This window comes from Tursiops truncatus, chromosome 6 (assembly GCF_011762595.2).
Source record: "Tursiops truncatus isolate mTurTru1 chromosome 6, mTurTru1.mat.Y, whole genome shotgun sequence".
NCBI lineage: Eukaryota > Metazoa > Chordata > Mammalia > Artiodactyla > Delphinidae > Tursiops > Tursiops truncatus.
Genome location: NC_047039.1, coordinates 10201745 through 10227155, shown reverse-complemented (window position 1 = coordinate 10227155; position 25411 = coordinate 10201745). Strand labels below are relative to the sequence as shown.

At 36.9% G+C, this 25411-nt stretch overlaps 1 protein-coding gene across 13 annotated transcripts in view; it reads left to right on the top strand.

Annotated features, from left to right (window-relative positions):
* Nucleotides 1–25411, top strand: part of HMBOX1 (homeobox containing 1) — a 207133-nt gene that overhangs the window by 98802 nt on the left and 82920 nt on the right. For 12 of the 13 annotated variants that reach the window (XM_033857582.2, XM_033857581.2, XM_033857580.2 and 9 more), the window contains exons 3-4: nucleotides 11024–11500; nucleotides 19171–19256. In XM_033857582.2, the coding sequence (XP_033713473.1) occupies nucleotides 11024–11500; nucleotides 19171–19256 (563 nt within the window). Of the gene's footprint in view, nucleotides 1–7667; nucleotides 7720–11023; nucleotides 11501–19170; nucleotides 19257–25411 lie in introns of all 13 variants that reach the window. The other variant, XM_033857583.2, reaches the window with a different exon arrangement.

Genomic DNA, 25411 nt, shown 5'->3' with positions numbered 1-25411 from the left:
GCTCTGCATTTCTTAGTATGCCTGCTTTAGTTTCCTACAAACTAGCTTCTTCTGCATGGTGAGGAATATACCAGACTAACATCTTCCCACAGCTGAGCACAGTTACAGTGACTGTCCATCTTCCTTCTACTCTAACCTGAATATTTTGAGGAGAACAAGGCTTGGTTTCCTTGTGTGCCCACGCTGTTGGCCAGAAGGTAGGGTATTTTGAGTGACATCCCCAAGAACATGTGATTGGAAACAATGAGGCATTCTGTGCAGACAAAATAATAGGTGCCTTCTGTTATATCCTTTTATGACTTTGGATTAAAAATGTTTCCCATAGTCAAGGAATCTGAAATAACATAATATTACATTGCTTCAGATACTGTGGAATCTTTAGTTCTGGTAGTTGTAATATAAGCTTTAGGATGGATACTTTTCAGTTAACAGGTTAAATTCTTGTAATTTATTTTAGTTTTATGCTAATATATACAGAGTGCTGTTCCATACAGAGAGACGTTTGAAGAATTATATACAGAATTCTATCTGCTCTGATATAAATGGGATAGGAAAATATCATAATTGATTTTTTTTGTCTGTATAATAAAACAGTCCTTGAAATCTCGTATCTAAACAAGGTCAGTTTATGGTGAATTTTGAAAGTATGAAGACCTTCAAAGCATGAAGTTAGCAATGGACAACTCCATTTTCAAGAGCAAAGAATAACGTACAGAAACCTGAATTTACCAAATCATTAAGTTAAGAGGTAAATTATTTGGATTACTAAAGGGATTTGGCAGCTACTTTAAAAAATTTTTTTATTTTTTATATTTTTGCGGTACGCGGGCCTTTCACCGCTGTGGCCCCTCCTGCCGCGGAGCACAGGCTCCGGACGCGCAGGCCCAGCGGCCATGGCTCACGGGCCCAGTCGCTCCGCGGCACGCGGGATCCTCCCGGACCAGGGCATGAACCCGCGTCCCCCGAATCGGCAGACGGACCCCGAACCACTGCGCCACCAGGGAAGCCCTTGGCAGCTGCTTTTAAAAAGAACTTCCTAGGATTAAGAATTAATGTGTTACTAAGCACTTGATAGAAAGGACCAAGGGCTGAGGGTTAAGATAGAAACTGAAGTGTCAAATGTCTCTTATAAGCCATTAGGAGAATGTTTACACAGCTTTTTCAACAAATTTTGAATGTAATATACCTACTGAAAAATGTACAAATCAGTAGTGTACAACTTGGTGAATGTTCACAGCTAATGTACCTATATAATGTAACTAGCATAGAACAGAACATTACCAACACTGCATAGCATTTTAATAATAGAGCATTTGTGTTAATAAGCAGGGTTCTTTTGACATCAGTTAGGAGAAAAAGTAAATGAGTTACTCTGGTTGAAAGTTTTTTTTTTTTCTCTCTCTCCCAACTAGCTGATGGTATGTTATGGGGGGTGTGGGGGAGGGGGTGGTATATGAAGCTAACAAGAAAATTAGCAGAGTACAGTTGTAATTGCCAAAGATTTAGAATAGCTAATAATTGGCAGCCGTCCAGGTGTCCGAAATAGAATGGCTAAACAAAACTGTGGTATATTCCTACAATGAAGTACTATTCAGTAATAAAAAGGAACAAACTGCTGATACATACAACATTGCAGATGAATCTCAAAAACTTTATACTGAAAGAAGCCTTACACAAAAGAATACATAGAAGTTCCATTTAGATGAGGTTCTGGAACAGACAAAACTAATCTGTCATGGGAAAAAAATCTGAGCAGTGATTGCCTCTGAGGGAAGAGGACAGGGACTGACCAGGAAGGGGCATGAGGGAACTTCCTGGGGTGATGGTAATATTCTGTAACTTCATAGGGGTTTGAATTTCACAGGTGGATGTACTTCTCAGAACTCATAGATGGTAAACATAAGATTTTCATATTTTATTTTATCTAAATTTTACTTCAAGAGAAAAAATACCTGAACAAATACTGAGCTCTAATTAATGATATACATGTGGAAGTATTTAGGGGGAAGTGTACAGATGTCTGTAACTGATTTTGAAATGCATCAAAAGATGAGATGAATAGAGGGATGGATGCATAAAGGAATGGATGGATATGTAGTAAAGCAAGTAAAATGTTAATGGTAAAATCTAGGTCGTTAGTGTATGGGCATTCACTGTAAATTTATTTCAACTTTTCTCTGTGTTTAAAATTTTACATTATAAAACCTTGAAGGAAAAAAACTAGGCAATCAGGAAAGAATGTAATTGTCATGAAAACAGGACTTTTATGATGAATAGCTTGTCACAAATGAATATTGGAAGAGGGCAAAAGAAAATGTTTATAGGTATAAGGCAGATACTGTGGCCCATGGGCACAAATGACCTGCAGCATGTTATTTTAGGTCCACAAAATGTTTGTTTTTATTTTTAATGAGCCTGTCTCTAAAACTAGAACTGTTTCACAAAAAAATTATAGATTTCTGCCTGCTTATTTTTTTTTAAACATCTTTATTGGAGTATAATTGCTTTACAATGGTATGTTAGTTTCAGCTTCACAACAAAATGAATCAGTTATATATATACATATGTTCCCATATCTCTTCCCGCTTGCGTGTCCCTCCCTCCCACCCTCCCTATCCCACCCCTCCAGGCGGTCACAAAGCACCGAGCTGATCTCCCTGTGCTACGTGGCTGCTTCCCACTAGCTATCTACCTTACGTTTGGTAGTGTATATATGTCCATGCCTCTTTATCGCTTTGTCACCGTTTACCCTTCCCCCTCCCCATAGCCTCAAGTCCATTCTCTAGTAAGTCTGTGTCTTTATTCCTGTTTCACCCCTAGGTTTTTCATGACATTTTTTTTTTTCTTAAATTCCATATATATGTGTTAGCATACGGTATTTGTCTCTCTCTTTCTGACTTACTTCACTCTGTATGACAGACTCTAGGTCTATCCACCTCATTACAAATAGCTCAATTTCGTCTCTTTTTATGGCTGAGTAATATTCCATTGTATATATGTGCCACATCTTCTTTATCCATTCATCCGATGATGGACACTTAGGTTGTTTCCATCTCTGGGCTATTGTAAATAGAGCTGCAATGAACATTTTGGTACATGACTCTTTTTGAATTTTGGTTTTCTCAGGGTATATGCCCAGTAGTGGGATTGCTGGGTCATATGGTAGTTCTATTTGTAGCTTTTTAAGGAACCTCCATACAGTTCTGCATAGTGGCTGTATCAATTTACATTCCCACCAACAGTGTAAGAGGGTTCCCTTTTCTCCACACCCTCTCCAGCATTTATTGTTTCTAGATTTTTTGATGATGGCCATTCTGACTGGTGTGAGATGATATCTCATTGTAGTTTTGATTTGCATTTCTCTAATGATTAATGATGTTGAGCATTCTTTCATGTGTTTGTTGGCAGTCTGTATATCTTCTTTGGAGAAATGTCTATTTAGGTCTTCTGCCCATTTTTGGATTGGGTTGTTTGTTTTTTTGTTATTAAGCTGCATGAGCTGCTTATAAATTTTGGAGATTAATCCTTTGTCAGTTGCTTCATTTGCAAATATTTTCTCCCATTCTGAGGGTTGTCTTTTGGTCTTCTTTATGGTTTCCTTTGCTGTGCAAAAGCTTTTTAAGTTTCATTAGGTCCCATTTGTTTACTTTTGTTTTTATTTCCATTTCTCTAGGAGGTGGGTCAAAAAGGACCTTGCTGTGATTTATGTCATAGAGTGTTCTGCCTATGTTTTCCTCTAAGAGTTTGATAGTTTCTGGCCTTACATTTAGGTCTTTAATCCATTTTGAGCTTATTTTTGTGTATGGTGTTAGGGAGTGATCTAATCTCATACTTTTACATGTAGCTGTCCAGTTTTCCCAGCACCACTTATTGAATAGGCTGTCCTTTCTCCACTGTACATTTCTGCCTCCTTTGTCAAAGATAAGGTGACCATATGTGCGTGGGTTTATCTCTGGGCTTTCTATCCTGTTCCATTGATCTATATTTCTGTTTTTGTGCCAGTACCATACTGTCTTGATTACTGTAGCTTTGTAGTATAGTCTGAAGTCAGGAAGCCTGATTCCTCCAGCTCCATTTTTCGTTCTCAAGATTGCTTTGGCTATTCGGGGTCTTTTGTGTTTCCATACAAATTGTGAAATTTTTTGTTCTAGTTCTGTGAAAAATGCCAGTGGTAGTTTCATAGGGATTGCATTGAACCTGTAGATTGCTTTGGGTAGTAGAGTCATTTTCACAATGTTGATTCTTCCAATCCAAGAACATGGTATATCTCTCCATCTATTTGTATCATCTTTAATTTCTTTCATCAGTGTCTTATAATTTTCTGCATACAGGTCTTTTGTCTCCTTAGGTAGGTTTATTCCTAGGTATTTTATTCTTTTTGTTGCAGTGGTAAATGGGAGTGTTTTCTTGATTTCACTTTCAGATTTTTCATCCTTAGTGTATAGGAATGCCAGAGATTTCTGTGCATTAATTTTGTATCCTGCTACTTTACCAAATTCATTGATTAGCTCTAGTAGTTTTCTGGTAGCATCCTTAGGATTCTGTATGTATAGTATCATGTCATCTGCAAACAGTGACAGCTTTACTTCTTCTTTTCCGATTTGGATTCCTTTTATTTCCTTTTCTTCTCTGATTGCTGTGGCTAAAACTTCCAAAACTATGTTGAATAAGAGTGGTGAGAGTGGGCAACCTTGTCTTGTTCCTGATCTTAGTGGAAATGCTTTCAGTTTTTCACCATTGAGGACGATGTTGGCTGTGGGTTTGTCATATATGGCCTTTATTATGTTGAGGAAAGTTCCCTCTATGCCTACTTTCTGCAGGGTTTTTATCATAAATGGGTGTTGAATTTTGTCAAAAGCTTTCTCTGCATCTATTGAGATGATCATATGGTTTTTCTCCTTCAATTTGTTAATATGGTGTATCACGTTGATTGGTTTGCATATATTGAAGAATCCTTGCATTCCTGCAATAAACCCCACTTGATCATGGTGTATGATCCGTTTAATGTGCTGTTGGATTCTGTTTGCTAGTATTTTGTTGAGGATCTTTGCATCTATATTCATCAGTGATATTGGCCTGTAGTTTTCTTTCTTTGTGACATCCTTGTCTGGTTTTGGTATCAGGGTGATGGTGGCCTCGTAGAATGAGTTGGGGAGTGTTCCTCCCTCTGCTATATTTTGGAAGAGTCTGAGAAGGATAGGTGATAGCTCTTCTCTAAATGTTTGATAGAATTCGCCTGTGAAGCCATCTGGTCCTGGGCTTTTGCTTGTTGGAAGATTTTTAATCACAGTTTCAATTTCAGTGCTTGTGATTGGTCTGTTCATATTTTCTATTTCTTCCTGATTCAGTCTTGGCAGGTTGTGCCTTTCTAAGAATTTGTCCATTTCTTCCAGGTTGTCCATTTTATTGGCATAGAGTTGCTTGTAGTAATCTCTCATGATCTTTTGTATTTCTGCAGTGTCAGTTGTTACTTCTCCTTTTTCATTTCTAATTCTATTGATTTGAGTCTTCTCCCTTTTTTTCTTGATGAGTCTGGCTAATGGTTTATCAATTTTGTTTATCCTTTCAAAGAACCAGCTTTTAGTTTTATTGATCTTTGCTATCGTTTCCTTCATTTCTTTTTCATTTATTTCAGATCTGATTTTTATGATTTCTTTCCTCCTGATAACTTTGGGGTTTTTTTGTTCTTCTTTCTCTAATTGCTTTAGGTGCAAGGTTAGGTTGTTTATTCGAGATGTTTCCTGTTTCTTAAGGTAAGATTGTATTGCTATAAACTTCCCTCTTAGAACTGCTTTTGCTGCATCCCATAGATTTTGAGTCGTCGTGTCTCCATTGTCATTTGTTTCTAGGTATTTTTTGATTTCCTCTTTGATTTCTTCAGTGATCACTTCGTTATTAAGTAGTGTATTGTTTAGCCTCCATGTGTTTGTATTTTTTACAGATCTTCTCCTGTAATTGATATCGAGTCTCATAGCGTTGTGGTCGGAAAAGATACTTGATACAATTTCAGTTTTCTTAAATTTACCAAGGCTTGATTTGTGACCCAAGATATGATCTATCCTGGAGAATGTTCCATGAGCACTTGAGAAAAATGTGTATTCTGTTGTTTTTGGATGGAATGTCCTATAAATATCAATTAACTCCATCTCGTTTAATGTATCATTTAAAGCTTGTGTTTCCTTATTTATTTTCATTTTGGATGATCTGTCCATTGGTGAAAGTGGGGTGTTAAAGTCCCCTACTATGAATGTGTTACTGTCAATTTCCCCTTTTATGGTTGTCAGTATTTGCCTTATGTATTGAGGTGCACCTATGTTGGGTGCATAAATATTTACAATTGTTATATCTTCCTCTTGGATCGATCCCTTGATCATTATGTAGTGTCCTTCTTTGTCTCTTCTAATAGTCTTTGTTTTAAAGTCTATTTTGTCTGATATGAGAATTGCTACTCCAGCTTTCTTTTGGTTTCCATTTGCATGAAATACCTTTTTCCATCCCCTTACTTTCAGTCTGTATGTGTCTCTAGGTCTGAAGTGGGTCTCTTGTATACAGCAAATATATGGGTCTTGTTTTTGTATCCATTCGGCCAATCTGTGTCTTTTGGTGGGAGCATTTAGTCCATTTACATTTAAGGTAATTATCGATATGTGTGTTCCCATTCCCATTTTCTTAATTGTTTTGGGTTTGTTATTGTAGGTCTTTTCCTTTTTGTGTTTCTTGCCTAGAGAAGTTCCTTTAGCAGTTGTTGTAGAGCTGGTTTGGTGGTGCTGAACTTTCTCAGCTTTTGCTTGTCTGTAAAGGTTTTAATTTCTCCATCAAATCTGAATGAGATCCTTGCTGCGTAGAGTAATCTTGGTTGCAGGTTTTTCTCCTTCAACACTTTCAATATGTCCTGCCACTCCCTTCTGGCTTGCAGAGTTTCTGCTGAAAGATCAGCTGTTAACCTTATGGGGATTCCCTTGTGTGTTATTTGTTGTTTTTCCCTTGCTGCTTTTAATATGTTTTCTTTGTATTTAATTTTTGACAGTTTGATTAATATGTGTCTTGGCGTATTTCTCCTTGGATTTATCCTGTATGGGACTCTCTGTGCTTCCTGGACTTGATTAACGATTTCCTTTCCCATATTAGGGAAGTTTTCAACTATAATCTCTTCAAATATTTTCTCAGTCCCTTTCTTTTTCTCTTCTTCTTCTGGAACCCCTATAATTCGAATGTTGGTGTGTTTAATGTTGTCCCAGAGGTCTCTGAGACTGTCCTCAGTTCTTTTCATTCTTTTTTCTTTATTCTGCTCTGCAGTAGTTATTTCCATTATTTTATCTTCCAGGTCACTTATCCGTTCTTCTGCCTCAGTTATTCTGCTATTGATCCCATCTAGAGTACTTTTAATTTCATTTATTGTGTTGTTCATCATTGCTTGTTTCATCTTTAGTTCTTCTAGGTCCTTGTTAACTGATTCTTGCATTTTGTCCATTCTATTGTCCATTCTATCTCCAAGATTTCGGATCAACCTTACTATCATTATTCTGAATTCTTTTTCAGGTAGACTGCCTATTTCCTCTTCATTTGTTAGGTCTGGTGGGTTTTTATCTTGCTCCTTCATCTGCTGTGTGTTTTTCTGTCTTTTCATTTTGCTTATCTTACTGTGTTTGGGGTCTCCTTTTTTGCAGGCTGAAGGTTCGTAGTTCCTGTTGTTTTTTGTGTCTGTCCCCAGTGACTAAGGTAGGTTCAGTGGGTTGTGTAGGCTTCCTGGTGGAGGGTACTAGTGCCTGTGTTCTGGTGGATGAGGCTGGATCTTGTCTTTCTGGTGGGCAGGTCCACGTCTGGTGGTGTGTTTTGGGGTGTCTGTAGACTTATTATGATTTTGGGCAGCCTCTCTGCTAATGGGTGGGGTTGTGTTCCTGTCTTGCTAGTTGTTTGGCATAGGATGTCCAGCACTGTAGCTTGCTGGTCGTTGAGTGAAGCTGGGTGCTGGCGTTGAGATGGAGATCTCTCGGAGATTTTTGCTGTTTGATATTATGTGCAGCTGGGAGGCCTCTTGTGGACCAGTGTCCTGAAGTTGGCTCTCCCACTTCAGAGGCACAGCACTGACTCCTGGCTGCAGCACCAAGAGCCTTTCATCCACAGGGCTCCTTAATTTGGGATGATTCGTTGTCTATTCAGGTATTCCACAGATGCAGGGTATATCAAGTTGATTGTGGAGCTTTAATCCGCTGCTCCTGAGGCTGCTGGGAGAGATTTCCCTTTCTCTTCTTTGTTCTAACAGTTCCCAGGGGCTCAGCTTTGGATTTGGCCCCGCCTGTGCCTGTCGGTCGCCGGAGGGCGTCTGTTCTTTGCTCAGACAGGACGGGGTTAAAGGAGCCGCTGATTCGGAGGCTCTGGCTCACTCAGGCCGGGGGGGTAGGGAGGGTCACGGAGTGTGGGGCAGGCCTGCGGCGGCAGAGGCCAGCGTGACTTTGCAGCCTGAGGCGCGCCGTGCGTTCTCCCGGGGGAGTTGTCCCTGGATCCCGGGACCCTGGCAGTGGCGGGCTGCACAGGCTCCCCGGAAGGGCGTGTGGCTAGCGACCTGTGTTCGCACACAGGCCTCCTGGTGGCGGCAGCAGCGGCCTTAGCGTCTCATGTCTGTCTCTGGGCTCCGCACTTTTAGCCGCGGCTCGCTCCCGTCCCTGGAGCTCTCTCAAGCAGCGTTCTTAATCCCCTCTCCTCGTGCACCAGGAAACAAAGAGGGACGTAAAAGTCTCTTGCCTCTTCGGCAGGTCCAGACTTTTCCCCGGACTCTCTCCCTGCCAGCCGCGGTGCACTAACGCCCTGCAGGCTGTGTTCACGCCGCCAACCTCAGTCCTCTGCCGGAGCTCCGACAAAAGCCGGAGCCTCAGCTCCCAGTCCCGCCCGCCCCGGCGGGCGAGCAGACAAGCCTCTCGGCTGGTGAGTTCCGGTCGGCCCGATCCTCTGCGCTGGAATCTGTCCGGTTTGCCCTCCGCACCCCTGTTGTTGTGCTCTCCTCCGCGGCTCCCAAGCTCCCCCACTCCGCCTCCCGAAGTCTCCACCCGCGAAGGGGCTTCCTAGTGTGTGGACACTTTTCCGCCTTCACAGCTCTCTCCCGCTGGTGCAGGACCCATCCCTATCCTTCCGTCTCTGTTTAGTTTTTTCTTTTGCCCTAACCAGGTACGTGGGGGGTTCCTTGCCTTTTGGGAGGTCTGAGGTCTTCTGCCAGCGTTCAGTATGTGCTCCGCAGGAGTTGTTCCACGCGTAGATGTATTTCTGGTGTATCTGTGGGGAGGAAGGTGATCTCCGCGTCTTACTCTTCCGCCATCTTCTGCCTGCTTATTTTAATTTTATTTATTTTAAAATTTTATTTATTTATTTTTGCCTGCGTTGGGTTCTCTCTAGTTGCTGCCAGTGGGGCTACTCTTTGTTGTGGTGCGCGGGCTCTAGGCACGCGGGCTTCATTAATTGTGGCATGTGGGCTCTACAGCACAGGTTCAGTAGTTGTGGCGCACGGGCTCATTTGCTCCGCGGCATGTGGGATCTTCCCGGACCAGGGATCGAACCTGTATCCTCTGCATTGGGAGGCGGATTCTCAACTGCTGCGCCACCAGGGAAGTCCCGCCTGCTATTTTTAAAAGGACTTAGAAGACAAAGCAGTCATTGCAATAGAATAGAGACTCCAAAGGTAGATACAGATTTTTGTGGAAATTTTGTATATGATAAAGGTGGCATTTCAGACCAGAGGAGAAGAGATGTATTACTCAGTAAAGCATATTGGAGAAATGAGCTATCCATTTGGGAAAAGATAAAGCTCAAATCCTTTCACACTCATTAGGTAAATATAAATTCTAGATGGAGCAAAGATCTTAAATATAAAAAACTGTTACTAGAACCACTAGTCCATCAATAGGTTTTATCTAAGTGGTTTAGGAGATTTAAAAAAGGACAAAAGCCTGTGTCCCATATCATTTGATTCCAGTAAGTCCTGCCATATATTGGAAAGCAGAATGATGCATGCTTTTGGAGTCAGTAAGGTTTAAATCTTTTCTATGTCTTAATCAGACTTGTTTGCAAGCTACAAAAGCATTGTGAGCCTTAGTTTCCTCAACAATCAATCAATCAATGTAAAACTTAAAAGAAAAACTACAGAGGGTTGTCGTCAGGAACTGAGATTATATTACCTGAAACTCTTGCCCAATGCCTGCCTAGAGTGCATGTTCAATAAATTTTTAGTATAGAGGGATAGAGAAATAGATCTCCAACAGCTTAGGGGAACTGGCCCAGAGCAGAAATTTACCTGGAAAGGATGAGAAAATTCTTTGACATTTATTTCCATCAGCAGGCACTTACTGAGAGCCTGCTGCATGCCATGCAACCTATTTGGCACTAGAACTATAAAAATAAAAATAGAAGAAATTCCCACTTAAAAAAATCTTAAGAAAGTCAGGTTTTATAAGAAAGGAATTCAAGTAGTGAGAATTTTTATGATATTTGACAGCTCCCTTGAACTTAATATTGTTATTGACTCTGAGACATTTTCTGGTGTGCTACAGTATCTTGTGTTAGTTAAAGGAAGCATAATGGAGAAGCAATTTCCTAAGAAAAATGAATAGTTCAGTTTGGCCACCACCACGAAAGATCCATTTCTTGGGATAACTATTAAGAGAGAATACATTACAGAGATGAAATACTCATGAAATTGCAAAGTGGTGGGTAAAATGGTGCTTGATAAATTTTTTTGTGTGCCTCTCTTACTTTTCCATTTAAATATTCTTGCTGGTTATTAGTATTTCCTTGGGCTAAGCTTACCAAACTGTTTGTCTACAGTAAATGAAGTCACAGAGTTCCTAGGTCAGTTTTGCTGATAAAACAAAATATTCCTGTTATTATAATATGATAATAATAATGTCTTAATCATTTTCAGTAAAGAAGTTGATATAGAAATATTTTATCTTCTGTGTATTCTCAATACATAATGATATATTCTTTGGTAGATATTGTAAATAAAGGAACTTTAAAAAAATTTTTTTTGTTTTAGTTTGCTGGAAACCATGTCTCACTATACAGATGAACCCAGATTTACCATAGAGCAGATAGATCTGCTTCAGCGCCTTCGACGTACTGGAATGACTAAACATGAAATTCTCCATGCCTTGGAAACTTTGGACCGTCTTGATCAAGAGCATAGCGACAAGTTTGGAAGAAGGTCCAGCTACGGAGGAAGTTCATATGGGAATACTACCAACAATGTTCCAGCATCTTCCTCTACAGCTACAGCTTCCACACAGACCCAGCATTCTGGAATGTCCCCATCACCTAGCAACAGTTATGATACCTCCCCACAGCCTTGTACTACCAATCAGAATGGGAGGGAGAATAACGAGCGATTATCCACATCCAATGGAAAGATGTCACCAACTCGCTACCATGCAAACAGCATGGGTCAGAGGTCATACAGTTTTGAAGCCTCAGAAGAGGACCTAGATGTAGATGATAAAGTAGAGGAATTAATGAGGTTAGTTCCTTTCTTATTCAGAGTCCTCCAAATGTTTATATTCTTAAGACTGATTTTGAGTAATGAAGCTGTATTTCAGCTCTTTACCTATAAGAACTGTGATGTCCCCTCCTCCTTTAGTGATAAAGAAAAAAATTAAAATTTTTATGTTTTTAATTCAAAAACATTTAATTTTCTTCTCTACTTAAGTTCTTTCTCTTTGCTGCTTGATAAGTCTTTTCCATTCTCTCTGTTATCAAAGCAAAGGTTAGCCTTCTCTTTATGGCTCTAATCACTAACATCTGAATTTTGTGCATTTCTAACAAACACATTATAATCCTTAAATCCATTGTAAGTACTTGTTCTGATAGGATGACTTTATCATGATACGTATACTCTTAATTTTTCCCTCCAACATGCCAATCAACAAAATAATTTTGAGCATCTATTTAAAAAGCAATGTTCTTAAGCAGAAAAATAGACATGGTTTCTACCCCTAAGAAGCTAAAGTTCTAATTTTAGCAATAGATGCCATACACACACACACACACACGCACGCACGCACACACAAATTTAATGTTATCTATTACAAAATAAGTGTAAACACTTAGAGTTTGAAACACTGAGAAAAGTCGAGTTTCAACAGAGGTGATTAGGAGAGGCTTCACCCTGGACCTGGGACATTTTGAGGGCAGCACTGATGTGCTTTCCATTGTTGTGTCTCCAGGATCTAGAACTGTCCTTAGCACATGTTAAGGGCTTAATATGTCAATTGAATGGAGGAATTTGAGCTAAGCTTTAAAGGATAGCTTCTGTTTTAAAATATAGGAGCTTTATTTAAAGTTAAGGGAATGGTAACAGGTAGAAAAGGCAAGACATAATTAGTCTTATAAAAACTGCAGATTGGCTAGATATGGTAATAAGAATAGTATATTAAGAGGCAGTACAGATTTGGGGAAGATTTGAATTCCATATACATAATTTATGTTTAACTTGGTGGAAATTAAAGGAGTTCTTACAGGTCTGTAGGAAAGAGTTGATAAAAGCATTGTTTTCAGTAGATTATCACTACTGTAGTAGGGAGGAGAGCCTGCAGGTAGATTAGTTACAGTATATATGAAAGAAACCGTAGCAGTAATTTGTGAAATAAAATTATAACCTATAATTATGAGTTGTAGTTCTTCTGTAAGACTTTAGGACTTGAAGATAGTATAATGGTGACTTAATACTGCCATATGGAACATCTATCCTATAGTACCACAAAGGTAAAATATCTTTTGAACAAACTGTCCTGAATTTATTTTTAGGGTGGAACTGCCATATAGGGAGTTCTGGGCTAAACGGACTATTGTATCTATTGTGTCAGCCAAAAAGTTCGTTTGGTTAATGAATATGTTGTTCAATAAAGTTTTTGGTGGAAATGAAAAATGTCTTTTATTTTTACTTAAAACCAAATGAACTTTTTGGCCAATCCAATAGATTTCAACGTAATTCCTGTAATGAATAGTTTCATAGAGCAGCTACAGGACCCTATTATTTAAGCTTTGTGAAACTTAAAAATATAAAAGATCAGCTTGGCTTTTAATTCATTTTCACTTGCTTAAACAGCTGGCCAAAGTTTAGATGTTCCTTTTGAATTTAACATCTATATCACTGTCAAGATTAAGAGAGAGGACGTTTTGGGCAAATAGAAGTTACTTTAGTAGTTAAAATGTAAGAAGGTTAGCTTTTAATTATGCTAGTAGAGTGGGTATCAACAATAAAATTTGTTAGAATGCTAGCCTGATTTTTGTTGTTGTTGCTGTCGTTAATCAGTTTTAATGAGCTTTAAAAACAATAGTTAGTTCCCAAATGTGTGTTAGCCTAACAAGAAATTTGGGACAAAAGTCCCTGGAAGATTGTCCAGAGTCTAAAACTTGACTATAACGATCTAAAAAATTGACTATTAACTCTAAGGTTATCATAGTGTTGTAGTTCAACTGTGTCCTCAAAATAAACAGAAAACCTATTTAGCCAGGACTAGAGTTTGTAGTTAAATCCAGCAATTACACACATTCAAGTGTCATCATTAGATATATATGTGTTTATAATTGTTATCAGTATTTAATTTACATACATCCTACCTTGTTGCATAGGTAGGATACTTTATGGCTTCTTTCTTAGAACTGCTCCTGTGGTGTCCTCTACTCATGTAGTGGTCTCGTTGAACCTTCTGGCTCTGTGGTCCTCTGCCATTGTGCCCTCACCCACATCTGCACTCTAACTTTGTGCCCACCTCTTGTTTTTCTCAAGTTTACAAATAGTACCAATCCTTAGGTTTGAGGGAGAAGTTGATTACATGACTGGTTTCACTTTTAATCATTACAACCATGCTGTGTGTGAGGTAGAGCAGAGAAATTGAGATTCACAAAAATTAAGTAATTGACCCAAGAAAACTTAAATATTAAGTGGCAGAGCTGAATGCTAACCCATGTCTTTATTACCAGTGTGTCTGTCGCTGGTATCTGTTGCCTCTGTAAATAAATTTTTCATGTGTGTAGATTTCAGTAAAATTTTAGGAATGGTGGTTAATGTAACTTAAGACAAAGTGTGAAAGCCATAATGGACTTATCCCCCACTCTTCCCCCACGTGATATTTGCCACGTCAAATCAATCACTTACTAGCCTAATGAGTTTTTATTTGGTAGAATGTTAGAGAAAGTTTTGGTAGTGAATCTTTCTGAGTACCCTGTGCCCACATAGGGCTACACTGCCCTTTGCCCACTCAACACTGTGGTGATATAGTGGGTTGGATTTGGTGGTCTCTAGGTGGGGAGAATGGATCCTTGAATGCCTTCCTGCCTCCTTTTCTACATGTGTCATATGTAATTCACCTCTTGTATGCTTACATTCCCCAACCTCCAGAGCACTCAGCCGTATGATAGAGCTTTCAAATTTCATAATCCACTGGGTCCACGAACTTAACTCCTAATAATTTCAAGGTATACAAAGGAGGCTTTTTTTTTTTTTGGTAAAACTTGATTAATTTGTAACTGTATACCTGATTAGCTTGTTAAGAATCAGAAAGAGAGTAAATGCTACTTTTTCCATTTTTGGATTGATCAGGGTTAAAAAAAAATGAAAGGGAAACTAGAATATGAATTCTCAGCAAATTGTTGAATATAACATTTTAGGAAGGATTTTAAAGCCAGGAGCTAGAATAAAGCCCGATTTTCCATGTTAATATTTTTTAAAAGCATCTGTTAATATATATGTTTATATATAGGTGTATATGTACATCTGCTAATATAATAGTGTGTACCTATTAAAGTGTATCTGTCCTATTGTGTATATATAAAATAACAATTGAAATGAAGCTTAATCAGAATTAATAAACAATGTCATATAAAAGATATTATTCCTAACTACCCACGTACTAAATTTTCATGAGTGTTTAGTATGTTATCTAGGATCCTGAGACTTTCTTCTGAGTTGGTTATCCATATGCCTAGTAATAGCTTATTTACTTGTGTAGGTAGGGATTTATGTTCTATAAGACATAATAATCAGTTACCATGTTGTTCACACAGATAGAATAGCTTTTGTTTTAACATTATCTTTTAAAATTCTAAATTATGCTTTATCTCCATGAGTAGAAATTAAAGTAAAAAGGTTTTTATTCATATGTGAAAGCATTTGTGTGTAATTATATTTTCCCACCTGTGAAATAGTCTGTCTTGGTAGGTATCGCTCCATCTCTGGAAGTCTTTGAGATAGATGTCTACTTTAAAGGGTCCTACAGAATGTGTAGTGTATATCAACTAAGAGAATATGGAAGATCTTAAAGCGTACCACTTTTAAACATTCAGTCTTTAATAGCCTTTGTTCCAGAAAAGGAAATATTACCGTTTTGAGCTAGTATACATAACTCTCTTCCATTCTGTTTTGGGAAGCTTAAACATATTTGATATTAAGAATTTAGAGCTGTTTTATAAATTATCTAGATCAGGTTTTCCATTTTACAACCTTTTATCTTCAACTACAGATTTGTTCATTCATGGAACAAATTAAGCTCTATTATATGCAAACCCCATGATGAATAAGACACAGTCTTTGTGCTAAAGGACTTTGTAGGCTAGTAGGAGAGATAAGACCAGATCAGGAGCAACTATAATACAGAATAACATGTAATATATTCGCATGTGAGTAGTATAAACAAAATGGTAAAGTTAGTTATTGGAAGAAAAGATCTTTTTTAGCTCTGAGGATCAGGGAGAACGTCTCTGAATAGGTGGCAATTATTATTATTTTAAGATGTCTTTAAAAAGGGTAATTTCACGAAGAGGCATTACTGAGCGTATGTAAGTGGTTAGATACAAATAGAGTGGTAGCTTATCTTGGAAATAAACTGTAGAGTCAAAGAAAGATCAGCCTACACTTCACTTTTATTCCATAAGGCTGGAGGAGTAGAAATCATGAGAAGTGTGAGATTTTATAAGATAAGGGAGGAAAAGTGGATTCATTCTCCTTAAAGATGCCAAATTTTAGATGAAGAGAGGAAGTAAGGAATAGATGAAAGAGTTAAATTTGGAGTCAGTGAAGGAGTTTTCACACCAGGAAATTGGTGACTTCACAGGGTACAGTGTGGACAACATTAGGAGAGGCAGGTCGTTAAAGAAGGTGGAATGAGTGAGGGGGAATATGTGAAAGTTTAAAGAACAAATTTAACCCAGTAGAATGGAAGTTTTTGAAATACATAAGAGAACTGGACACAGTGAAAGTTAAATGCTGTTACTATTTGAAAATACCTAGTGTAACCAACCAAATGACACAACACTTGTATCTAAATTGACTGTATAGAAGTCTTTTCATGGTGCTTTAAAATACCCAATGCAGATGTTTACTTCAGTCTTACATACTTAGAGCAGATCGTCTGTTTATTCTTTTCCTGGGATTCTTTCCAGGGTATTATAAAATAATAGTCATTGTTTATGTAGTGCTTTTACAGTTTCAAAAAGTTTTACATTGAAGAATTTAAAAATTTTTTATACTATATACACACACACATTTGATATTAAACTTTGTTTAAATTTAATTTCACTGCTTGGAGAAAAATCTTAAAAGGCTTGTGGTGGGGGGTATTAATGTTCTCATTTTACCAGATGATGCAACCAGCTTTATTAAATGACTTGCCCAAGCACACTCTTATCTTGTTTTATGTTTTTCTTCAACTTGAAAAAGCTTCTCTCTGGTAAAGCAGTTGAGTAAAGCGGTTTTTTTGGTTTTTTTAAAACTCATTGTGGGTGCTTAGAAACTTGCCAAGGATCTAAAAATATAGTCTCTGAGAGAGGGTAAGTGAACTGCTGCTCTGTTGCAGACTTTTTGGGGTTCCTTCTGTCTTGCTGCAGTCCTTGGTAATATCATACTGCAGGGCTGTGAATAATTCACAAACCGGATATGCCCTACTGGAATATTGCGTGTTATCTCCTCTTTGTGACTTAGTCTCTAGGTGAAATTGATTTTAAATAAATTGATTTAAATTCCAATTTAAATCAGTAATCAAGAAAATACCATTTAATCATTTTCCCCACAGAAGCACATTTTTATTTAACCTTAATAGATAGTCTCTTAAACTCAGTTTTCATTTTCCTAGAGGGACATTCTGTACATTGAAATGCAATGCTTTATTTAAATTTTTTCAGGTTAATTTTGCATCTGTATCAGAAACCAAATGATTTGGTGGTTTTATTTACATAAGCCAATTGAAATAGATACTGCTGAAGTTTATCTTGCTCTACTGATTGTTGATGGATATTTGACAGCCATATGATAATGTAGACAGTTATTTTGTTTGACATTAAAATGTATTTCTTTGTGCCTTTTTCTTTCAGATACATAATTTTTAAATGAGAATGATACTTTTCAAAGAATCAAATATAAATAAGCATTGTGGAAGGAATCTAGGGAGTATCTAGATCAGTATGAGAATTTTCAAATATTGGATTAGGCAGTGGCCTCTTTCTTTTCTTTCTTTGGGAATCTTTTTGATTAGGATTTCCAGCCAGTAGATGAGGAGTAGACTGGAGCTCCAGGTTGGAAGCTGTCCCTACTATCACTTCTCTGCTCTTTTCCAGAATTCCTCAAAGGGAGCATGGAATTCACCAACAGAGTGTACAGCTCCTCCTCAGCAAAGGACTGCAAATCTGCTCTGAGTGAATCACAGCTGATTCTTAGGGGATAGGATACTTTCTTTCCTTGTTCCAAATAATCTGTAGAGAGACTTGAGCTCCTATAAGGAGTCTGTGGATCATTCACAAAATGATTTGTAAAGATGTCATGATCCCTTTGTCTCAGATCAGGGGTTCACAAACTTTTTCTGTAAAGGGTTAGATGGAAAACATTTTAGACTTCGTGGCCAAGAGGCAAAGTCGATATAATATAGATACTTACATACAAGAGAGAAAGCAAATGGTCACAAATTTTTATTTATAAAATTCAATATAGAATAATTAATAATTGAATACAATTTTTAAAATACAGGCCTACTAATGAGAAGAATGGAATTTTTTGGTGGGGAGAGGATAATATTTTGCTTACTTCATGTTCAAAGTTAGTATTCCCTGTCCTCAAATTGATTGTGAATGTTCATCTATGAAAACTATTCTTAGCTCATAGGTTGTATAAAAACAGGTGGGAGGCCAGATTAGTCCATGGGCCATAGTTGTTGACCCCCTGTGTTAGACCATAAATTGCCACTCTTCTGTTACTTTTGAGCTTGAATGAAATTCCATTTATGTAATACTTTTGAACATTCAAAGAGAAATTGGTCTTTAAGGCTTTAAGTATAATTTTTACTGAAGTATTCTATTTGTTCTGGTGGAGAAACAGAAGTCTTGCCATTCATTGTCATTCTAGTGAATGTCTAGTCTTTTGAGAATTTGTTGAATTTTTAAATAAGTAAAAATTTATAAGGCATCTAGTGAAGGAAAAATTAGGTTTATAATATGTAATCCCAAGGACACAAAATATAGTGTAGTTTTAAGTATTAAGCATTCTGTATATTACATGTACTAGGAAATTAATGTCTCTTTTATATTAAAATTTTATATTCAACCCATCCTGCTTAAAATTTTTTTGGTTTATTCAGGACAAAGAAGGCGAATTAAAAGGCAGAGCCTTCTTAAAATGGCTAATAATTTAGCAGTTGTGAGAATGATGATTTCTATTCCTTTAACAAAGGTTTTCAAATGAACTGAACATTATTTATGCGGTTGCATAGTTAACATGCGAAACCACAATCTACTCACAACTGATTTTTGTTGTTGTTGTTGCTTTTTATTTTTCTAGGATTTCTGTCTGTGTAAGATATATTCATTACCCAGTAATGAAACTTTGTATATACCATATGGCAGCCTTGTTCCTAATGTGAATTATAAACAGCATGCGATTAACCGTCCTCTGGTATGAGACTTATATCTACTGTGGTATTCACTAAAGCGTCTGTCTGATGGTGTGATGTTTTAGGACTTGAATATTTGGTGTTTCTTGGTTTGTTTTAATTTCATATTTTCACACAAGCTTGGTCTGTTTACCTTTATTTTTGTGTCCTTTCTTTCTGTGTTCTCCCCACCTCTCTGCTTCACCTTTCTTAGCAAAGATGAGGATTTCTACCTTCAACATACATTGTTGGTCTTGTCTTCTGTTTTTGTTAGGAGGGACAGCAGTGTGATAAAAGAGGAAATCAAAGCCTTTCTTGCCAATCGGAGGATTTCCCAAGCAGTTGTTGCACAGGTAACAGGTAAGAGCTGAAGAGCCCTTTATTCTGGAATCTTGTCTAGTCTCTGCCTTCTGGTGCAGATGTTGGAATATTGCTTGCATTTCTGCATTGCAGTGCAGATCTGTCAGCTTAGGCATAATAATGTATGCCTGTGATTTAAAACCCATTGTCTCCGACATCTTGGAACTTCTCCAGTGACTTTTTTTTTTTACTTGTGCTAGTAAATTTTACAGCATTTGTAATAAGCATAAAATTCCCTATTTTATGGCTAAAAAAGGATTCTCTGGTTTTCTTGTAATTGTGACAGAGCTTATGACACATGCACATCCAACTGCTATCTACATTTCATATTTTTAAAAGCTTCACAGTCCTCCAAATCCAATCCCTGATTTTACCAATTAAAAAATGATTCATGAGAGTAAAGGAAGTTGTGTTTTTTCAACCACTTTTCTATATGTGAAAGCTTTCCTCAAAGCATTACTGAGAAGATAAGAATTACCAGTGTCTTCTCTTTGTTTTTTATATCCCATCCCATTACCCACCCCACCGCAGCCCTATCCTGAGTATGTGGTGTATATGTGTCATTCTCTATTCAGATTGCATTTTTTATGGAGTTCTTGAATTTTGGGGTAGCATGTGTTTTCTTTGTTGGTCTGTAGTCTTCCTTTCTTGGATATCAATGATTTATAAGACCTTAATAAAATCAACTATGTCTTAGTCATGAGAGGAACCAGAAACTCTTTCAACTACATGTTGTAGTTGATACATTGTTGTGTGTTGTACATTGATGGATATGAAAATTAATTTGTTCCTCCCCTTCCTTTTTTTAACATGCCACTAGCAGCTCTGTGACTTCGGGCTTTTTAGCCTCTGCACCTCAGTTTCTTACTTCTACAATGATATAGTTGGATCTGATCTTTAACAGTACCTTCCAATTTTAAGATACTATTTCTATTCTCTAGACATTGATACATATTGAAGCTCATTTACCTAAACGGTTGTTATTGACCATTTATTTGGTTAAAAATGAAACTTGAGATTTCAGAAGTCTTAAATTTCACCCCAAGAATCTAAGGTCAGCCAATTTTAATATGTGTGTAACATATTACACTAGTAATGTATTTTTATAAATGACACTTCCGTTCGTGGTAAAAAAAAAAAAAATTAATTAAAGGCATGTCCCTTCGCCTAGAAATCTTAAACAAAAGGACAGTGTGTGAATTTAATTTTTATAATCTTCAGTTGTTTTTCAGTAGGATATTTAAAATAAATTGTTACCTTTATCTTCAAGGATTAAGGCATGGTGCTAAGGGCATTGTAAGGGCAAGTTAAGTGGGTTTTACCAAAACCCACTGATGTGCACTATGGAAAGATGGAGCGTTGTCTTTCAGGACTTTTATTTCAGCCCCCAAGATTAGTAGCAGTAGTATCTTCTAGCTTGTCAACCTCAAAAAAAAAAAGACAAAATCGTACTGTTATAGACAGCATTATAAAGTTGATTTTGCCCAAGTGGAAATATTTCTGAATGTCTTGAATACCCTGAATCTTGAATCATCTTGGACTTTTTAAATAATATCTTTTGAAACCCATCAGACGTTGATGCAAATTATAATAAAATACCTTTAAAAGGAATTTCTTAGCCATATCTAAAGCATTAGTTATACCATTCATCAAATCCTGCCTTTTCGGGGTTTTTGTTTGTCTGTTTGTTTTGTTTTTTCTATTCAATATTTTTCCTTAAGTTTTTTTAAAACTTATTTTATACTGGAGTATAGCCAATTAACAATGTTGTGATAGTTTCAGGTGTACAGCAAAGGGACTCAGCCATACATATACATGTATCCATTCTCCCCAGTACTGCCTTTTGGAAAGGGAAATTAAAAGATGTTTTAGCATCTTGCTACTCAAAATGTAGTCCATGGGACAGCAATATTGGAAGCTTATTAGAAATGTAAAGATACAGAGTATCATGCTATACCTACTGAATCAGAATTTACATTTTAACCAGATCTCCAGGTGATCTGGGTGTGAGAAGTGCAGTTCTAGGAGACTGGTAAGCTTTCCTGATGCTAATTTCAATGGATTGGCACTGTTTAACATTGCCCCAGTCAGTGACAGTCATCATGATGCCATCTCCTGTTTTTGAAAGCAAGAGTTAAAATTTTTACACAGGTATTATCTGTTATAACACATGGACTTTTCTTTTGCCACTGTAATCATAAGATTTGGTACTGTTAAAACTTCTTGCCCCCATTTCTGCCTCACCCCAACTTATTCTTCCTCCTCGTCATTCCTAGTCCAAAAGCTGGTTCATTTCCCCTTGATCAGATATCTTTAATGGTTCTCCATTGTCTAGAAAATGAAACGCTTCATAATCTACTCCAGCCTTCTCTTTATATCCTTCTCCTTTTCAGTATAATCCCTAGCTGGATTCAGCTATGTGCCATTTGTAGTATTCTGGTCACCTGGATGCTAATAAGTCGTTGATTGTGCCTAGGACACCTTCACCTCCTCACCTTGGTCTTATCAATTCCTGTTTATCAACATTACCTCAGTTATTATCCTCATTCTGACTTCTTTGATCACTTTAGCCCATGTAGACCTCTCTTTTTTCTGAAATTAATACACTTAGTTTACCACCCTGAGATATTAAACCTCATTTCAGTTCTGCATTTTATAGTAGTATTCTTTAAAAGCAGAGATCTTTCTTAGACATGCTCAAAGAGTCTAGCATTGCACATACTCTCTGAAGATCTCATGTTTACCTAGAAAGGGAGTATTGGTGAAGCTAACACAAGCTACACATGTGAAAATTTATCCAGTATGACTTTGTCCAGTGGTGTTCCTCCTCTAGAAATATTAATTTGCTCAACAAATGCAGCATTAATTCCTGCCCTTAAGAAATTTGTATTTTTCTTTTATCTACTTTAATTCAATTATTTACATAAGGCAGGGGAATGAGGATGATTTATAACCAGATTGGTTCATTGTCCCTTTGGTCAACTAACTGAATTCATGTATTTCTCATGTATTACTGTGTTACATTTTCACCCAGCCTGTCTAGCCATCAAACTAAACTCAGGGGCAGTGCTTTTCATTCCAGAAAAGACATCCGGCTAGAGAATGGTGAGTTAGTGAGAATCAGTTTGAAGCTTGGCCCTCATAACTGGCCCACCTGAGATAGAGTGGCCCGAGTGAGGAAGCCTTCCAGGTGCCCAGGGCTCACTCCTTGGGGTACCTGATTAATATATAGGCACATTTTTCTGTCTAAACAAATTAATCAAGTGTATCTTAAAAGAATGTGTACCTGGTGAAATCTACCACAAAATAAAGTTTAGGATATGGTGCTCTGGAATCTGTCCTGTATTGGAGTCTCTTAAAGTCAGTTAAGTTTAACTATATTATGTGAAATAATGAAATAAATCAACCTTGGGATAAAAATGAGAACGAGTGGTGCATAACAAAAGGAAATGCTAAATAAAAATGTGTAGTGAGGTGCAAAATTATAACACATGGGCTTGTTCCAGAAACAAAATACAGAGGCTTCTTTTTATAGATTTGGAGGATTTCTATAATAAGATAAACAAGAAGTTCATGGGTGGGGTCTGTATAAATAATATCCTACTGATAGGAAAAATGACAGTATAAACAGGATATAATAACAGTGCCTGCTGAATTTCCCAGCATGTTATTTGTAGCTTTTTTCACAGAGTCACAGCTGCTCCCACCAAGGGTGGATTTTTACCTCTGTAAGAGGTCGAGCAACTTTCTAAATTCTCACTAACAGTGGTGGGGTGGGGAACATACATAGCCTTTGCTTTAGTAATAAATATGTATGTTTTATATTCACTTTCAGGGTGAAACATTTTCTTGGGCTATTAGAATTCTTAAAACATGATTTTCTTTTTAAATGACCTCTGGGAAAAATCACGCTGGCAGAATAAATGAGTAAATGGGCAATGCTTGAGTGAGTGCTTATCAGCTAAATAAATACACTAATTAGATTCATGTCCTCTTAAAAAATAAATAAGTGAAAGAAGAAAAATTAATCATCTCTGAATTTTAAGAAATTTATCATAATTCTGTTTTCTTGAATGATAGCAGTATAATGGAAAAGTGACCATTAAACTTTTGAATCCCAAAATTCTAGTCCTTCTGTCAAATAGCCTTGTGATCCAGGACAAATCACATAACTTCTCTGAGCCTCAGTTTCTTTATTTATAAGACGAGGGGTTTGACCAAATGTTTTCCAAGTGTCTTTTCTAGTTGTCAAATTTCCGTTCTGTTTTTAAACTGTTAAGTACATTTAACAAGTATGCACGTTACCCCTATCTAGTGACTCTCATTCCCAAAATGTAAGAATTTGTATAAAGAGAAGCTCTGAAACAGTTTCAGAAGTGTTCCAGCTGTATTCAGATCACTTCCCTTTTCTTAGTTATCTTTAAAATGAAGAGTAAAAGCACTATGTATTCAATTTAATTATGATAATTTCTTTACAAAGTAGAACTTCAGACCAGACACTAAAAACCAACTAAAATGTCAATATACCTTTTTTTAAAAATAGACTTTATGTTTTAGAGTAGTTTTAGGTTCACAGCAAAAGTGAACAGAAAGTATAGAGAGTTCCCATATACCTCCTGCCCCTCCACACACACACAGCCTTCCCTACTCTCAGCATCTTGCGCTAGAGTGGTACTTTATTATAATATGAACCTACGTTGTCACCCAAAGTCCATAGTTTACTTTAGGTATAGATAGTTTTGTACATTCTATGGGTCTTGAAAAAAGTGTAATGACTAGTATCTACCATTATAGTATCAGAAGATGATACTGTAGTTTAATTGCCTGAAAATCCTCTGTACTCCACCTATTCATCCTTCCCTCTCTCTCCCCTAACCCTTGGCAACTGCTAATCTTTTTGCTGTCTCCATAGTTTTGCCTTTTCCAGAATGTTATCATATTCTTTTCAGGTTGGCTTCTTTCACTTAATAATATGTATTTAAGGGTCTTTAATGTCTTTTCATGGCTTGATAGTTCATTTCTTTTTAGTGCTAAGTAATATTCCATTGTCCAGATGTACCACAGTTTATTTATCCATTCACCTACTGAAGGACATCTTGGTTGCTTTCAAGTTTCGGCAATTATGAATAAAGCAGCTCTAAACAGGTAGAATTTATATCTATATTAGAAAAGCAGTGTTGGTAGGGCATATGTCACAGACTATGGTATTGTCCTATTATAATACAACCCAACATAATTATAATGCTTATTTAACAAGATTTTATCAATTCCTACCTAATGAATTTTACTAGTTTTATGTAGAGCTCCACTATGAAGGCTATTATCTGTATAAAATGCACAGATTTCTGTATATGAGATGGGACTTGTGTCTCCAAATTGAAAAGGTTTAGAGCTTTAATTTCTATTAGGAGAAAACTTCTTTTCAAATATAAATGTTTTTGCAGAGTGCATTTTAGGATTTTCCCTTGTCTTGCAGCCTCTGAAGAATAAGAACAGATGTTGTCCTATGGTTCAAAAAATTCTTACTTTTATTCTCATTTTCTTCTATGTTCTGCAATTTGTTGCCAAACTGTTTTCTTGTAAACATAACACATAAGGTTACCTTTCTTTTCCGTAGGAAAAAATCCAGGCTATATATCTGAATACCCATATTTTCTCACTTTGATGATGGCTCTGAAAAATTGGAGTGAAAATAATTTCAGAGGACACTCTTTGTTGTTAGAAAATCAGTTTTCTACAATTCTTGAAATTTATTGTCCTACCAGCGCTTTTATCATCTCAAATGCAATGTACAGGGACATACATTTTTGGTGTTAAAAAACTAAGGAAGGTTGGTTTTCAAGTATAAAATAAGATTTCTCTTCCACCTGTATTTAAAGTAGAAATTGTATTTTGAAAACTTTTATTCTACCACAAGCTTTGACAAAAGTGATTTTAAAAGGTTAGACACAGATGTGTTTTTCCCCCTTCAGTAATTTTCACTTTTGTTTCTCCCCAATTCTTGCTTCCTAAGATCATGGAGAAAAGTCTGTACTTAAGGTATAATATTCCTTCAACAGCTTTATGAAATCCGTCTTACCTAACGTAAGTTAATTTTCTTTATATTAAAAAAAGCCTACAGCGAAAAATGACAGAAAGAAGAAATACCCTAGTAA